Source organism: Ostrea edulis, chromosome 4, assembly GCF_947568905.1.
Source record: "Ostrea edulis chromosome 4, xbOstEdul1.1, whole genome shotgun sequence".
NCBI classification, from domain to species: domain Eukaryota; kingdom Metazoa; phylum Mollusca; class Bivalvia; order Ostreida; family Ostreidae; genus Ostrea; species Ostrea edulis.
This window is the reverse complement of record NC_079167.1, coordinates 82,762,082-82,779,093: the sequence shown is the minus strand read 5'-3', so window position 1 is coordinate 82,779,093 and position 17,012 is coordinate 82,762,082. Positions and strand designations below refer to the sequence as shown.

Below are 17,012 nucleotides of genomic sequence, written 5' to 3'. Positions count from 1 at the left end.
AATGTATCAATGTTTGTAAGGGTTTTTGAGAAGTCCGACCCCCCCCCCCCTCCCCAACACCGCCTATTATGATGCATGTTATTCTAGATGCACACATGCATGGATTTTCATCAATTAAGAATTTCTTGCATTGGGGAAGATGTGATGAAATCCACTAGACCGTCTTTAATTATAAATCTGTTTTTCTAGTGCCTAGTTCAATCATCAACCATAGTAGTAGCTGACTTCCAAAACTTCATTGCGCATGCCTAGCTTGCTTCCGGACCTCCAGTGCCCATGTCTGGTTACTGAAGTTTAACCATTCTGTAAGCGTAGGTTGCTGTATGGTAGACCACACATGCGCTGTGACACCCCTTCCGGTTTCGACCAAAGACTTTGATTCAACTCTAGTTACTATAGTTGATGATCGAACTAGGCTTATTTTAGTCGACTCCAGACCGGTCCACCGGAAATGATTATAAAAGAGAGAATTCGTATCGTCACACGGGAAGAATACGGGAACAGATATCGCGGTGGATGAACGTGACGACAGAAGGAAAGGTGAAGGTCTTGTCTAAATGGTTCATTGATCGAAAGTAAATATAGAAAAGGGATATACGTTTTTACTTTTGTACTTACTACGAATCTGTATATTGAAAATAAAATAAAACTTTATTCATGAAACTACCAGGGGAAAAACCCATTACATTAAGGCTAAATATCAAATTCCCATCCTGTCAATTCATCAGCCCTGTGTTTGTAGAGCGAAGTTCTGGTGAGACTCTAAAGATTTATTTGACGGAGAGCAAACAATTTTGAAATATAAAAAAAAATTTGAGACATTAATGTGAATTTTACGAGGCATCGCAATCATTATTATTGATGTCTGCATTCTAGTATCCGTCGTTGCTGTTGAGAAAGGTCACGTTTCCCAAAGACTCGTGCGCTTCACGCTTTTTATTAGGTCACCTGAGTCACTAAGGTGACCTTTCGTCGTTGTTATTCGTCCATCGTCCGTTTACAATTTTACATTTTAACTTCTTCTTGAAAACTACAAAGGTGATTGTTACCATTTTTGGTTTGAATCTTCTTTACGATAAGAGGAATGCAAATTGTGAAATTCATGATCCTAGCGCCACCGGGGCCTCATGCGAAGGGGCAAAAACTCTACTCCCACACACGTGGGAGAAAAACCAAATGCATAGTTATAATGGCCATGAAGCCCTCTACTAAATTTGTGAAATTCATGGTTCCTTGATCAGGGATTCAGGCTCTAGAGCGAGGCCTCTATGACCATATAGTGTTCGTTATACTGTTTGTTATCTTTGTCTTTCATAGATAACATGTATCAAATCTTAGAAAATCTTCTTTGCTCCCATATACATGTATATCCGAGAAAAACTAAATGCACGATTGTGATGTCCATGAAGCCCTTTATCAAAAGTGTGAAATTCATGATTCCTGAGTCAGGGATTCAGACCCTTGGGCAGGGCCAGTATGGCCATATTATGAAAATGCATCATTTCTTTTTTCTCCCTCTCTACTCTCACAGTCATAGGAGATAAACTAAATGCATGGATATGATTAGCTGCAGAAATGATGTGGTTTGACATAACTGAGTTATGTTAAAATATTTTTCAGAGAGCTACAGTTCTGCAGCTAGGATATGATGTCCTTAATATCCTCTTCTTAAATTGCCCATGGGCCAGGGGTTCAGGCTTTCGGGGGGTGGGGGGGTGGGGGGGGGGGGGGGGTGAAGAGGAATGTCAAAATGATTTATATGCTTCAAACTTCCATTTTTCCTTCCTCTGTAATTGAATAGGAATTGTATGCATAATTTGAAGGAACATAAACATATGCACAGGACTCTATATTGAGGATTAAATGCAAATATGAGACTTCCTGTATGGACTATGATACTCAGGTGACCGTTAAGGTTTGTGGACCTCTTGAGCCACCTATGGATCGTTATTATCTAGAGTCGAACCACGTACCTTGATTCCAGCCAAACGGTGTATTCTCAGCATACTTTTTTTTCGTGATCAATATACCGAATTTACAAAGCATAATTATGTTTGCATGTGCTTAAAACAAAAAATCGTTTCTATAGTGACGTATCAACAAGAATCTCTACCCTGATAATCAAACCACGTGACCCAGTCCAACTTCCGTACCTGTCCGCGTGCTCTCTCTCTGTTATATTTTTTTTTATCGATTAACTCTTTATCGTTTTAAATTAACAGGCATCGGTTCGATGCTCCAGAGAAGCAAGATAAATAAAGAGACGCAGATAGCATATTAGTGTTGCTATCACAGACCCATTGTAGGATGTATAAAAAGTGAACACATTTGAAAGAATGAAATCACGTCGAAGCATTATACAAAATGATTGGAAAACTGTCAAGACTTTAGCGTTCCCAGACCGAGTTCACCGTCTGCGTCAAACGTGGAACAAACGACACTCGTCAGAAATTTTAGGAACCCAAATACGAACAGTATAGAATTACGCAAATGATATTGATATAAGTTTTTTCTTCATCTTGAATTTTTGTGATTATTGAGCAGTTGCGTTAATTAAGACAAAATACACAGTTTGTTATTGGTGAAATACGGCGTTAGATGGATTGCGGTTACCACATTATACCAAATCGATGTTAACTGCTAACTTCATCGATAGGTCTGCATGACGAGGGAAAATACACCACTGTGAGGACGGGGTATTTCAAAAATGTGAAAATTAAAAAATGGACAAAGTTAGTAACGACAAATGGAGTGACCGGATGTCGGTTGCCGGACTTCAGCCCGGCGATAAGGAAAAGTCGGAGGACGCTTCGGCGTCCAACAGCACATTGTCCAGCGGAATCGGGAGCGGGGCATCTGTAAAGAGTGCGGAACTGGACGCTTTGTCTGTGGGTTCAGGAACTGTGGGACTGGGGAAAATATTGTCCCTGAGTCTGAAAGGGGAATGGATGTTGTTAGAGCAGGCTCTCCGGACGCTGGATCGAGGAAACCCGGATGTTTCACAAAAAGAAGAGGTAAGGCATTGGATTAACACAATTCATGTTTGTTGTTTCTACTTAAAACTGTTCACATGTACTAATTCAGGGAACCTAGGTAAGTCATAGAAATGAAAATAGTGATTCTCATCTCTGAGTTTCTCAGATAAATTGTTCATTCCTCTGTTGCTTAGATAAATTGCTCATTTCTGAGTTTCTCAGATAAATTGTTTATCTCTCAGTTTCTTAGATAAATTGCTCATTTCTGAGTTTCTCAGATAAATTGTTTATCTCTCAGTTTCTTAGATAAATTGCTCATCTCTGTGTTTCTGAGATAAATTGCTCATCTCCGTGTTTCTTAGATAAATTGTTCATCTCTCAGTTTCTTAAATGAATTGTTCATCTCTGAGTTTCTCAGATAAATTGTTCATCGCTGTGTTTCTTAAACAAAATGCTCATCTCTGAGTTTCTTAGATAAATTGTTCATCTCTGAGTTTCTTAGATAAATTGTTCATCTCTGAGTTTCTTAGATAAATTGTTCATCTCTGAGTTTCTTAGATAAATTGCTCATCTCCGTGTTTCTTAGATAAATTGTTCATCTCTGAGCTTCTTAGATAAATTGATCATCTCTGAGTTTCTTAGATAAATTGATCATGTCTGTGTTTCTTAGATAAATTACTCATCTCTGAGTTTTTTAGATAAATTATTCATCTTTGAGATTCTTAGATAAATTGTTCGTTTCTGAGTTTCTTAAATGAATTATTCATCTCTGAGTTTCTTAGATAAATTGTTCATCTCTGAGTTTCTTAGATAAATTGATCATCTCTGTGTTTCTTAGATAAATTGTTCATCTTTGAGATTCTTAGATAAATTGTTCGTTTCTGAGTTTCGTATATAAATTGTTTATCTCTGAGTTTCTTATATAAATTGTTTATCTCTGAGTTTCTTATATAAATTGTTCGTTTCTGAGTTTCTTATATAAATTGTTTATCTCTGAGTTTCTTATATAAATTGTTTATCTCTCAGTTTCTTAGATAAATTGTTCATCTCTGAGTTTCTTAGATAAATTGTTCATCTCTGAGTTTCTTAGAGAAATTGTTCATCTCTGAGTTTCTTAGATAAATTGTTCATCTCTGCGTTTCTTAGATAAATTGATCATCTCTGTGCTTCTTAGATAAATTGTTCATCTATGAGTTTCTTAGATAAATTGCTCATCTCTGTATTTCTGATATAAATTGTTCAACTCTGTTTTTCTTAGATAAATATGGAGGATACTTTGTTTTTAACAATAGACAGACATATAAAGAGAATGAAGATAACGAAAAACATGATTTACCACTTTCAAGAATTTCTGTTTGTTTCTTAAGCAGCATGTTTAAGAATTGGCTTCTAAAAATGATGATTTGAAGATTCGGCCCAAACATACCTATCATCAATGAAGTCCACTAATGGACGATGAATTGTCAACAAAATAAATTAACACAAAAATATTAGACTGCAATCTTAACACAAACTTGACTAGTGTAAAGCCATTTTGTTTTTGTTCTGTTCTCGTAAGTTGTCAAAAGAATTTTTTTCTCTACACGAGAACGCAAATTTCATGAAATATGCATATTAATATACGTATTTAGAAAAAATCTGGGTCCTAGTTAGAGACATACTCCCACTTCTTACTAAGCCGGGTTCCCTAGAGACGCATTTGGTTTAATTTGTTGTTTACAGAGATTACTAGGGAAGTTACGGAGCCGTGTCACCGGTATTCTAATACTCTATCAATAATCTAATGTTAACAATGAAACCGACACCTAATGAGGCGGACACCGATGTAATGACGGATGAAATCAGAAAAATACCCCGTGTTATCGAGTCATCCCGTAGACCTTGGGAAACTGCTGCTGCATTTTACCGCTACGGCAGGCACTTTCAAAGAACAGGATGCAAAACAGTTTAATAAAGGGTCTATTACGACACCGTACAGCACAAACTGTCACTTAGCACTGTGTTTTCACCTGATTTTAATTGACATGTTTTCTCAATCCAGTGTTCAATATTCCTGAAAATACTTGTAGCCTTTTTTGTATGGTCGTTTCAACCAACTGCCGAAAGGCAACACGCTTCAAAACAAGGGTGTCTCAACTAACAGTTGATAGTCGGTTTAAGAGCTCATGTTATTTTGTTGATATTTGTACACAGTGCTGACTTCAAATAAACTTTACTTACTTACTTACTAACAACCCAAAAGCTTCAAAACAAGGGTGTCTCAACCAACGGCCGAAAGGCAACACGCTTCAAAACAAGGGTGTCTCAACCAACGGCCGAAAGGCAACACGCTTCAAAACAAGGGTGTCTCAACCAACGGCCGAAAGGCAACACGCTTCAAAACAAGGGTGTCTCAACTAACAGCCAAAAGACAACACGCTTCCTTCGGTTGTCGAGTGCGCGTGCTCTCACCGTCACATCTTCCTGAACACAACAACATATAGAGATTATTGGATTTTGAATCTGATGTGCGACAATTATTTCTTAGAAATGTTTTGTATAAGGAATGAATGGCCGCATCAATTCCTTTAAGAGAGCAACAATTCAATTAATTCATTTGTGGATAAGTCGAATGGAAGACTTATCTAAATACCGATTCATGTATTTAAAGTGCAACGGAAAGAACGATGATTATTCTGCACCATAGATTAATTAACTTTTACAAGTTTTACGATAATATAAACTTATAATAAAGTTAAACTATCATAATTCTTAATGAGACTGCGCATGAAAGTTCAAGACTCTTGTTATTACGGCGTGCATGATTACGGCGTTGAGTGCACACTAAGATCACTTTAATTTGTAACAGTATCATTATACTGTATGTAATTGATATGAATTGTTTGGATGGGATATACTCAGGGTACAAGTCCTTTTATATAATTTAGTAACTTTGTTATCAGACACGATCTTTTTGAGGTTTGAGGCTAATGCGTGCAATATTGGGTAACGAATCGGCATTACATCAATATATATGATACCGGCGCAGCCTGAATTTAAAGCTTTCGTGACGAACAATGCCAGGACTAACCAATTCATTATCATAGTTTAATCATCATCGTTGTAACAGAACTATATATATATGAATATTAATTGTGATATCAATATTGAAAGAAGGTTTCGTCAATTTCGATGCTATTGCAATGAAAAATATAGACAATATAGTTAAAATAAATGAGATGAAATATATAAAAGGACAGATAGGGATTATTGATACCATTTGTGGACGGTTAATATTTCTACGATATCTTATATTCTGTTTACTTAATCAAGATATAGGGCTCACGGCGTGTGTGACCGGTCGACATGGGGTGCTCACTTCCCCTAGGCACATGATCCCACCTCTGGTATGTTCAGGGGTCCGTGTTTGCCCAACTCTTTATTTTGTATTCCTTATAAGAGCTATGAGATTGATCACTGTTCGTTATTTTCACCTTATAGGAGTTATGAGATTGATCACTGTTCGTTATCTTCACCTTTATAGGAGTTATAAGATTGATCATTGTTCGTTATCTTCACCTTTATAGGAGTTATAAGATTGATCACTGTTCGTTATCTTCACCTTTATAGGAGTTATGAGATTGATCACTGTTCGTTATCTTCACCTTATAGGAGTTATGAGATTGATCACTGTTCGTTATCTTCACCTTTATAGGAGTTATAAGATTGATCATTGTTCGTTATCTTCACCTTTATAGGAGTTATAAGATTGATCATTGTTCGTTATCTTCACCTTTATAGGAGTTATAAGATTGATCACTGTTCGTTATCTTCACCTTTATAGGATTTATAAGATTGATCATTGTTCGTTATCTTCACCTTTATAGGAGTTATAAGATTGATCACTGTTCGTTATCTTCATCTTTATAGGATTTATAAGATTGATCATTGTTCGTTATCTTCACCTTTATAGGAGTTATAAGATTGATCATTGTTCGTTATCTTCACCTTTATAGGATTTATAAGATTGATCATTGTTCGTTATCTTCACCTTTATAGGAGTTATAAGATTGATCATTGTTCGTTATCTTCACCTTTATAGGATTTATAAGATTGATCATTGTTCGTTATCTTCACCTTTCATACTTCTTGTACAGACATAGATATTATTAACCACGATTACCTATCGTGTTTTCTTTTTACAGGAGAGCGGATTGTCTCCCCTGATGGTGGCGGTGAGGGAGAACAAGCTGGTCATTGCTGAGCGTCTTCTGGATCTCGGGGCCAATATTAACGACCGTGCCAATGTAAGAATTTCTAATATATGGTTCTAACAATATTTCTGCCAGGATAACACTAAACTGTTCCGTTGTGTTCGTCGGGTTTCCTTTTCGTTCGAACTTCTGTCCGTCCCACTTTTTTCCGTACTATTTGCACGGTGTGCCTCGAGACATTGCTATATAATATATAATGTGTAATTTCAGACTCTCACATACATGTTATGAGATTGATCACTGTTCGTTATCTTCACCTTTCATACATCTTCCCAAGTCAAGGGTTTCTGATCCGCTCCTCTCCTCACAAGAGGAGCGGATCAGAAACCCTTGACTTTGGAAGATGCCTTTCATACAATCTACGCCTTTTGTCGCGCGATTTTAAAGGGACTATGACAGAAGGAATCGGCTGACGTGGGATTGAAACATAAAACATGTGTACAAACTGCACAGGTATGTATTGTGCATGGGGACACAGGTGTGTATTGTGCATGGGGACACAGGTGTGCATTGTGCATGGGGACACAGGTCAAGATTGTCAAAGTAAAAGCGAGCACTTTTCCTAAAACCTTCGTATAAATCGTCTAAGACGAGAAACGGATGGCAGCTAGTCCTGCACTACTCGCTTGTGTTGAGCGATTGTTACACCACTATCGTACACTGATAAGATGATTGACTGATTGTTACACCACTATCGTACACTGATAAGATGATTGACTGATTGTTACACCAGTATCGTACACTGATAAGATTGATTGGCTGATTGTTACACCACTATCGTATGCTGATAAGATTGATTGACTGATTGTTACACCACTATCGTACGCTGGTAAGATTGATTGACTGATTGTTTGTTTTACGTCCCGTCGAGAATTTTCCACCTATATTGAGACGTCACCAGCTTAAGTACCACAGATTTAGACCTATGCTTAGCGCTCAGGGCCGTAGCAGTGAGGGTTCTTTATTGTGCCAACGCCTGTCGCAACACGGGACCTTTGTTCCTAAGGTCATACCCGAAAGACCCGTGATTCTCACTTCTAAATGCCGAGCGTTCGGCGAAGGAGCAATCACTACGTATTCTAACGTCTTAGGTTTGACGCGGCCATGACACAGGAGGGGCTCGAACTCACGACCTCCCGATTACAAAGCGAACACTCTACCACTGAGTATTCTTTAGACTCAGAAACAGACACTACTTAAAATTGATATCCAGATATCTCAGATCTTGATAATGTGTCAGAGATAACACCGTTGACGTCATAATGGAGTCTTGATAATCGTAACGGGGTGTTGCGCTATCATGCGAAGGTTCTATGATGACCACTCATCACTGAACACGACTAAGCTCGTGGCAACATTACGGGCATTCCAGATAAACTATAGCGACAACATAGATTTGCTCAACTGAATTCTTTTACAGTATTGAACTGAATGATGGACCTGTACATTGCACATATCTTACATTTCAAAAGTCTGTGTGTGAAATTTCAGTGAAATTTACTGCAAGATTTTATTTGTTCGGGAATTTTGAATTTTTCCCCAACTTGATCTTTACTAGAAAGTCTTCTCAAGCCACGGTTGTACACAGTATTGGTATGTTATTGAAGCGGAAGTGAAGGTCGCGGGTGTTTCGTACATGGCCTTCAAAACGGAGCCTTGAGCACCGTGCGTACTTTAGGATTTATGACACTTCACCTGAAGCTGATGACTTTTCTATATAAGTGAAAAAATCTCAAAGGGACGTAACACAACATACAATCAAACAATGAAAAAATACTGGTGGCAGTAACTAAAGCACTGAATACATCGGAAAAATACTGCTGGCAATAACTAAAGCACTGAATACATCGAAAAAATACTGGTGGCAATAACTAAAGCACTGAATACATCGAAAAAATACTGGTGGCAATAACTAAAGCACTGAATACATTGAAAAAATACTCATTAAACTAAGTTGAAAAATCTGGAAAACTATTCAGTATTTTCCGTCACAAAATACCCGGATGTCGTTCAACACATCTACGACTGCGTTTGGAATGTCCTCAATTTTCTGCGTTGAACTGTTGTGTATTTTCTTGTGACAAGCTGTTGATTTTGTTAACTTTCGCTACTAATGTTCAATTTTTACAAGCGTAATGACTGTGTAAAATTTCTTTCCTTTAATTTTTACTTATACATTAATTGGTGTATGAATATCGTCATGAATAATACAAGTTGACCCGGCCATTATTACAATAATTATGAACTTCAATAAGATTCGTCACCTGCAATGGCTGCCATCGGCAGGGGACATACATGTATGTTCCTGCACTGTGTTGTAATACTCTAAGAATACCTGTGATTTGAAAATACTGTTAGGTCAAATAAAAAAAATGTGTGGTTCCAGTTACCCGACCGTCCCTGTTTTTTTTTTTTTACCCCCGCCTCTAAACCTGTTTTGGACTATATCCAAAACCAGTTACCATATTTTGCCGAATATAATGCACATTTTTTTTTCAAGGTTTTATTTTATGAGAAGGGGTGCACGTGCATAACATATATCACTATACATAGAGGTTTTTGACCCGTTTTCCATCACGTGAAGCTTGACTGTAAATTAATTCATAGCCAATGTATAGATACCGCTAAAATGCTAAGCTGTAAACACTTACTACAGCCCATCTAACGTTAGACAGAAAGTAACTTAGAGCTAAAAAGTGCTTTCATAAACAATAGTACAAATTTCAGGTTGTTTGAATATACTGAGCGATCACCCTCCTTATTTTTGAAAAAAAAATGGATAGATTTAAAAACTTTGAAGGGCTTGAAAACAGTACTCTGATTGAAATATCATTTCCTACTTTCATGTTCAAAAACATGATTTTGGTAAATACACTGAATTTTTTCTGTGTGTATTTTTTATTTGAAATATATATAAATGTTTAAGAATTGTCAAGACTAGGGTGATCCCTACCAATTTTGATAGGTATATATATATATCTACATATATAAAAAAATAAATAAAATCCCTACCCACCTACCCTAATTTTCAAGGGAGTGTAACCAGAACCACACATATTTTTTTATTTGACCGTAGGAATGCATTCATACATGTACTAAGTAGGTGAATTAAGGGATAAATTTTTCAAATAAACAATGTACACAAATATCTTAAAGGGACAAAACACAGCCATATATATATCCCCAGCCACAAGGAAGTATATAATACATATCCCACACCATAAGGGAAATTCCTTTTATATCCCCAGCTACGAAGGGAATACCGTTCGTATACCCACCGTATGGGAAATTCCATTTATATTCCCGGAAAAGGGGAAAATACCATTTAGTTCCCGCCATAAGGGGGATGCCTTTTATAACCCCCGTCACAAGATGAATATCATTCATATCCCCGCTGTAAAGGGAAAGCCGTTTTTATTGCCCGCTATATGGGGAAATATCGTTCACATTCCCCGCAGTAAGGACAAGAAAGGAATACCGTTTATATACCCCTTTATAAGGGGAACACCGTTCATATCCCCCGCTATAAGGAGAACACCGTTCATATCCCCCGCTGTTAGGAGATCATTCATATCCCCCGCTACAAGATGAACACCGTTCATATCCCCCGCTATAAGGGGAACACCGTTCATATTCCCCGCTATAAGGGGGACACCGTTCATATTCCCCGCTATAAGGGGGACACCGTTCATATTCCCCGCTATAAGGGGAACACCGTTCATATCCCCCGCTGAAAGATGATTCGGCTATGATTTGTTACTTCCTAATGGAGCTAAACATTTTCTACTTGGTCTCTCGTAGTACATTTATCTTAAACCACTTGAGCATAACAATAGTGGAGTTGTCCTTATTATCATACCCATTTTACGAATAAAAATACGGGGAATCAATATTAATGATAAATTTATCAGCAAACGTGTTTCGCAGAACTTATTTATGTCATTTCAATTTTGTCACTGTTGAAAAATTAATGGAAAACTGCCACATGAAATAGTTTATGATCTAAGTAAATAGCTGTGTGGCAATCAGGAGAAATCACGCGAGGTTTGATGTAAAATGATAGTCATGATCATGGTTCCGCCCAGTAAGCAGCTCAATTAATAATCATTTTGGGATATTGACCCTCGATTGACTTTGAATACAAGAACGACAAAAATTGGACAGACATGAGAAATATAGATGTTTGCCTGATACACAAGAGTTCTATAACATAAGGGTTCTGCAACACAAGAGTTCTATGATGTAAGGGTTCTACAACACAAGAGTTCTATGATGTAAGGGTTCTATAACACAAGAGTTCTATAACATAAGGGTTCTACAACACAAGAGTTCTATAACATAAGGGTTCTACAACACAATAGTTCTATAACAGGCTTTATAAAACAAGGGTTTTAAAACACATGGGATTTATGAGACTAGGGTTTTGTAACACAAGGGTTTTACAACACAAGAGTTTTATGATATAAGGATTCTATAGCACAGGAGTTCTATAACATAGGGGTTCTATAACACAGGAGTTCTATAACATAGGGGTTCTATAACACAGGAGTTCTATAACATAGGGGTTCTATAACACAAGAGTTCTATAACATAGGGGTTCTATAACACAAGAGTTCTATAACATAGGGGTTCTATAACATAGGGGTTTATAAAACAATGAATTTACCTATAGCATACGGGTTTATAAAACAAGGGTTCTGTAACACCAGAGTTTTATAATGTAAGGGTTTATAAAACAAGGGTTCTGTAACACCAGAGTTTTATAATGTAAGGGTTTATAAAACAAGGGTTCTGTAACACCAGAGTTCTATAATGTAAGGGTTTATAAAACAAGGGTTCTGTAACACCAGAGTTCTATAATGTAAGGGTTTATAAAACAAGGGTTCTGTAACACCAGAGTTCTATAATGTAAGGGTTTATAAAACAAGGGTTCTGTAACACCAGAGTTCTATAATGTAAGGGTTTATAAAACAAGGGTTCTGTAACACCAGAGTTCTATAATGTAAGGGTTTATAAAACAAGGGTTCTGTAACACCAGAGTTCTATAATGTAAGGGTTTATAAAACAAGGGTTCTGTAACACCAGAGTTTTATAATGTAAGGGTTTATAAAACAATGGATTTATGTATAACACAAGGATTCTGTAACACCAGAGTTCTATAATGTAAGGGTTTATAAAACAATGGATTTATGTATAACACAAGGGTTCTGTAACACCAGAGTTCTATAATGTAAGGGTTTATAAAACAATGGATTTATGTATAACACAAGGGTTCTGTAACACCAGAGTTCTATAATGTAAGGGTTTATAAAACAATGGATTTATGTATAAAACAAGGGTTCTGTAACACCAGAGTTTTATAATGTAAGGGTTTATAAAACAAGGGTTCTGTAACACCAGAGTTTTATAATGTAAGGGTTTATAAAACAAGGGTTCTGTAACACCAGAGTTCTATAATGTAAGGGTTTATAAAACAAGGGTTCTGTAACACCAGAGTTCTATAATGTAAGGGTTTATAAAACAAGGGTTCTGTAACACCAGAGTTCTATAATGTAAGGGTTTATAAAACAATGGATTTATGTATAACACAAGGATTCTGTAACACCAGAGTTCTATAATGTAAGGGTTTATAAAACAATGGATTTATGTATAACACAAGGGTTCTGTAACACCAGAGTTCTATAATGTAAGGGTTTATAAAACAATGGATTTATGTATAACACAAGGGTTCTGTAACACCAGAGTTCTATAATGTAAGGGTTTATAAAACAATGGATTTATGTATAACACAAGGGTTCTGTAACACCAGAGTTCTATAATGTAAGGGTTTATAAAACAATGGATTTATGTATAACACAAGGATTCTGTAACACCAGAGTTCTATAATGTAAGGGTTTATAAAACAATGGATTTATGTATAACACAAGGGTTCTGTAACACCAGAGTTCTATAATGTAAGGGTTTATAAAACAATGGATTTATGTATAACACAAGGGTTCTGTAACACCAGAGTTCTATAATGTAAGGGTTTATAAAACAATGGATTTATGTATAACACAAGGGTTCTGTAACACCAGAGTTCTATAATGTAAGGGTTTATAAAACAATGGATTTATGTATAACACAAGGGTTCTGTAACACCAGAGTTCTATAATGTAAGGGTTTATAAAACAATGGATTTATGTATAACACAAGGGTTCTGTAACACCAGAGTTCTATAATGTAAGGGTTTATAAAACAATGGATTTATGTATAACACAAGGGTTCTGTAACACTAGAGTTCTATAATGTAAGGGTTTATAAAACAATGGATTTATGTAACACCAGAGTTCTATAATGTAAGGGTTTATAAAACAATGGATTTATGTATAACACAAAGATTCTGTAAAACAAGGGTTTTGTAACACCAGAGTTCTATAATGTAAGGGTTTATAAAACAATGGATTTATGTATAACACAAGGGTTCTGTAACACCAGAGTTCTATAATGTAAGGGTTTATAAAACAATGGATTTATGTATAACACAAGGATTCTGTAACACCAGAGTTCTATAATGTAAGGGTTTATAAAACAATGGATTTATGTATAACACAAGAGTTCTGTAACACAAGGGCTCTGTAACACAAGGATTCTGTAACACAATGACTCTGTAACACACACAATGGCTCTGTAACACAAGGATTCTGTAACACAATGACTCTGTAACACACACAATGGCTCTGTAACACAATGGCTCTGTAACACATACAATGGTTCTGTAACACAAGTGTTCTACGTCACAGTAATATATGAAATAACAGTTATTTAACATAATATAATCAAAAGACACAGTCATCATCTAGTTATACTGAGAACAATATTCAGTAATGACAAAGATAATCAAAAGACACAGTCTCCATCTAGTTATACTGAGAACAATATTCAGTAATGACAAAGATAATCAAAAGACAGTCATCATCTATAGTTATACTGAGAACGATATTCAGTAATGACAAAGATAATCAAAAGACACAGTATCCATCTAGTTATACTGAGAACAATATTCAGTAATGACAAAGATAATCAAAAGACAGTCATCATCTAGTTATACTGAGAACAATATTCAGTAATGACAAAGATAATCAAAAGCCACAGTCTGATTAAATACTTTAGAATAATTTATTTTGTATTTCCCCGATTAGAGATCATGGCTGTTACTGGTAAACTGTGGGCGCTTTGAAGACGTAACAATATACTTCTATATGTGATCATCGAAGGAACAATTTTATTTCATTTTAGATGTAAAGATGCAACCGTTTAATTATTTTAAAGAAATGAAAACACCACTTCTGTGTATAAACTGACAATACATATAATCACATACGTAGTAAAAATCACACGGAAGACGAAGCTGAAAAATTCAATGGCTGCTAGCAGTGATGTCTCTGAATGGCGGAAAGAATTAAGACTTCAAATTCAAATCCCTCTTTGTCGTACTTGAGCTGGACCATTTACATTTTTCAGATATTTTTTCAACAGACTCGTAGTTTTCTTTCGTTTCTTTATTTTTGGCCTTACAAACATAACAAAAACGTATCTCTCTATTCATAGGCACAGAAGCGCATTTCTGATGCATTATTATAAAACAGTTTATTTCAATAATGTCTAAATATTGATCCCACAAAAGTACACTCCAATCACTTTCTTTCTTTCCAAGCTTTCATTCTATAAACCTACCTTAATTTCTTTATGTCTGCATTTTCTTTATTCTTTCTTAAAAAATAGAACTACAGTTAAAGATGAAATATTGCACATATCAATCTATGCTGACCATGGATGTACTTAGATAAGCACTTATAACATGTTATATATGCATACATGTACTTTTGAAATAGAATATTGTCTGCCTATTAAAAAAATTATACAAAAAAGATATACAACTGAGATTTCATAAAATGCATTTGTTTCAGGACAGTAGGACGGCCCTACATTATGCAGCAACCTTTGCCAAAGACGATGTGGTCAAACTTCTACTTAACAGGAAGGCGGATCAAATGATATCCGGTGGTGTAAGTCCCTGAATCAATTTCACGAAATCAAATTCATTCCTTATCGCTGAATCTTGTAACTAATATCAATATAATTCATATCAATGTTTTTGGATCTTGTCGCCATGGCGCTGAGAAATAGGATAATGCGCTGCCATAATAATTAATTGGAGAGTGCTAGTATCTTCCTCATCATGTTAGCTGGGTATCATAGAACGGGAAGTTAATTGACAGTCCTATTTTGTCTGCACTGAGACACAACTTCCAACGATTCATTTGGCTTTTTCCCCGGGATCGGACTGGCGCAGTGATAATGTGAATCTGATGCTAACCCCACCACTCATTTCCGGAAGTTCTATGATCGATGAATCCTTACGCACCTCATATGTTCCATCATTGAATTGACGATGGGAATTTCATGTACATCTTTGGTTTTGTTTGTTTAGGGGTTCATAATACCCCACACAGGGCAATGTATTCACCATGACAGTTGATGCGCCAAATAGATACTCAAGTAATCAAATATTGATAAAATGGAGAATAAAGAACATGATGCACCTCCTTTGTTTTATGAATGAATAAATGGGAAAATATATTAAAAACTGCATATAGAATTTACCGAATTATCGGTTCTTAAAATGGTTGAGTAGAGGAAATATTTGCCCGACTTACGCAGACGAATTTGTGAAGAAAAAAAATCGAGCAAGTTAATAATATCGTTGATAAATATGGCACCCTATTTATATATCCATGTATCTATTTTCATAAATCTTTTCTGTAAATAAATTCCGACAATAATGTCTTCATAATGAAAAAATTCACCTGTGAATTCCGACCTTCGTTTTCACTCTCAGTGCGCTCTCATTCAACATCCGGACTACTCTAACACGACATCTTGTCTTCCAGTGCGTGTTGGATTAAGTTTTACTGTAATGATATAGTAGTATGTACCGACTGAGTCTTAAAGGACGGACCCAGATTATTCTATTCTAATGGTAGATGTGAATGTAAACCAAAACCCTTTCGTCAGTTTTCTTTCGAAAGTGAATTTCTAACTTGAAGTATGTAGTTTTTTGCCACTAAACTGGACAGATCTGATTAAAATCAGTTCCTAGATCCGCTCCTTTATTATATGGTCTCTAATCGGATTGAACTGTACAGCAATACTGGGAAATCTGCTTGTTTTTTCGGACACTTGTACATGCTCAATTCTATGAATAAGTTAAATAAGCATAGCGGCCTACAGTGAGTTTTAATGTTGTCAGTTGTACTGATGATTTTCTGATTCTATCTGTAAATGGTCAGAACCCCTTATTCTCCTCCACAGCCCAGAGACCAGTTACCCATACACATGGCAAGTGCTCGCTCTAGTGGAGCACTATCAATTGTACAAATCCTGCTGAAAGGTTCCAGTAAAGACCTCAGACTTGCTCAGGACAGGGTAAGTAATGCGTATCAGAACAATAATCGTTATATCGACCATATCTCCTGATTAGAACAATAATCGTTATATCAACCATATCTCCTGATTACTAGTATAGATATTGAATAAAAGATGTTGCTTAATAGTCTATGAAAAAAGAAATATTATCTATATTCTATATAAGGACTTTGGTTGTATCTATACTTCTGTATTAGGACTTTGGGTGATTATTTTTTCCAAAACTTAAGAGAACATATCAGACGTGATCATTAGACTAAACATTTGAAGGACTCTCCGATATCAGATTTCATTTTCGTCGTGTTTGACAATTCTA

General features: G+C 36.0%; 1 protein-coding gene across 1 annotated transcript in view; it reads left to right on the top strand.

Annotated features, from left to right (window-relative positions):
* The first annotated feature begins 491 nt into the window (after positions 1-491).
* LOC125669593 (serine/threonine-protein phosphatase 6 regulatory ankyrin repeat subunit B-like) overlaps positions 492-17,012 on the top strand; it is a 33,723-nt gene continuing 17,202 nt past the window's right edge. Inside the window, exons 1-5 of the mRNA XM_048904205.2 lie at positions 492-540; positions 2,223-3,014; positions 7,160-7,261; positions 15,178-15,276; positions 16,583-16,696. Coding sequence (XP_048760162.2) covers positions 2,724-3,014; positions 7,160-7,261; positions 15,178-15,276; positions 16,583-16,696 — 606 coding nt within the window. The 5' untranslated portion in view covers positions 492-540; positions 2,223-2,723. The remainder of the gene's footprint in view (positions 541-2,222; positions 3,015-7,159; positions 7,262-15,177; positions 15,277-16,582; positions 16,697-17,012) is intronic.